Source organism: Cajanus cajan, chromosome 3, assembly GCF_000230855.2.
Source record: "Cajanus cajan strain Asha chromosome 3, NIPB_CcT2T_4, whole genome shotgun sequence".
In the NCBI taxonomy this organism is placed as follows: domain Eukaryota; kingdom Viridiplantae; phylum Streptophyta; class Magnoliopsida; order Fabales; family Fabaceae; genus Cajanus; species Cajanus cajan.
This window is the reverse complement of record NC_138519.1, coordinates 66,790,589-66,792,576: the sequence shown is the minus strand read 5'-3', so window position 1 is coordinate 66,792,576 and position 1,988 is coordinate 66,790,589. Positions and strand designations below refer to the sequence as shown.

The 1,988-nt window shown below is 32.9% G+C and overlaps 1 protein-coding gene across 1 annotated transcript; it reads right to left on the bottom strand.

Annotated features, from left to right (window-relative positions):
- Positions 1-399: 399 nt before the first annotated feature.
- LOC145956417 (F-box/kelch-repeat protein At3g23880-like) lies at positions 400-1,485 on the bottom strand. The gene has a single exon (XM_083072013.1). The coding sequence runs from the start codon at positions 1,483-1,485 to the stop codon at positions 400-402; it is 1,086 nt and encodes a 361-aa protein (XP_082928139.1).
- Positions 1,486-1,988: the final 503 nt, after the last annotated feature.

Below are 1,988 nucleotides of genomic sequence, written 5' to 3'. Positions count from 1 at the left end.
ATTTGTTATGGATGTGGTTTATTTGTTATTTATTGTAGCCAAAGTGATGTATTTTTGATGTTGTTAAATTTATTTTATAAGGTCATTCATTAATGAGTTGATTATGTTGATTACTTGATTTGATGAATAAGGCATTTTGTTATGTAATTATTTTTAAAAAAATTGCTTTATATGATATCAGCACTTTTAAAGTATTGAATAAGCCATTTTTTTAATGAAGTTGTTCGTTGAAATTGTACTGAAAAAATATATAATATAAAATATTAAATTGATATAATATAATATATAGTAAAGAAATTGCAATTCATAATATGTTTAATAAATGAATACATCATCCTAAACATTAAAATACATAAAATAATGTAACAAGAGCATAAAAATAATAAAATTACATTAAACTTAGGTTGAAAGCAATGTCTCTTGACACACTATCATTTCGTGCTGATATTGCGTCACATGGCCAAAATTCCTATATTGTAAGGTCTCATCTATTGCATTCCATGTGCCGAAAAGTCCCGTTTCATTGTTGACAAATAAAATTGAATCATCTGAAGAACACGCTGGCAATATAAATCCTGGAAACTCATTACCGACTTGCATAGATGTCAACTTAGTCCAAGACGTGTCGACACCATATTCTTTCATTTCCCATATCTCGACCATGTAGTCCCAGCTTTCATCGCGCATGACAGTACAAAATGCCAAACAATCTCTTATAATTCTCAAACAACAAAGACTATAGTCCTCTAATTTAACTTCAGTAGGAATATTTAGTTGATAAAATTTTGACTCAATTAAATTATAAGCCAAAATAACATCAACATTCCTTTCCCAGTTGGAAGCAATCCAGTGAAGACAATCGCCAAAATAGAGTCTCATACTTCCCTGATGAACAGAAATACAAGGATAGGTAATTGTCAAAAGGGAGTCATCTTCAAAATCCCTCCATGAAGCACCATTCACAGAATACACGACTGCGCGATGAGATGGATCACATTTACTAAGATAAATTTGAACCACAACATAATTGTCTTCAGATCGGTCATAACCAAATCCGTAGTAGTTCAGACCAAAATAATCACCACAGATTTTCATTATAGTACGTGGACATGGAAAAAAAGAACGAGTAAACCCGGTTGAGGGATTCCAAATGAAGAAGTATGTAGGAAGCCAAATAAGTATCATGCCCCTGCATGTACCAATAATTTTCATGTACGCATTGGAGTAGGTCATTGGGTACGGAAGAATGCAACTTGCGTCTGCAGCAAGAAGAGGCTTGCTTGCGTCTACGGATAGTACTTCTTTCAGGAAACATGAAAAGAACATAACCTTTTTCACGATTTTGGATTCTTTGTAGTGCCTTTTTGCGAAGTCAGATTGGGCAAACAAAGAAAACCAAAGTTTACACACGGCTTTGGCTCTGCACACGGATTTGACGCATGCCCGAACAAAACTTTCAACTATTAACTCGATTAGAAGTGCCATTTTTCAGGGTGATTCTACTGTAAATAATGACCGTACAGTTTTTGTTGTGCAGTAAAGCAATGATGACTAACAAATCCCTTTGGTCATATTTATACGAAAAATGACATACGAAGAGTTATATCTATACTACAAGTCGCATCCCCATACCGACGTCTCTTCCCAATAACTGCACCTCCCTTGGCTCCTTGGCTCCCACGTCCGGTAGATTACAACCGTTAATTTTAATTTGCAGCCATTTTATTTAATTTTAATGAGTGCTTTGTTTTAAGTGGATTTAAGTGGAGTATAAATTATATGTATAAAAACAGTTGGACGTTTATTTATTGATTGTATGTAATAGTTTTGTACTTCACAGTTTTCAAGAAAACTTAAAAATGTTGGATTCAAATCCTGATTGAGGCTAAATTCTTCTAATGTTGTATACAATAATAGACTAGTTGAAGTATACATTTCGTGATGTTGTATACAAATTTATTAAAATATTTAAAAATTAATGAAGATCG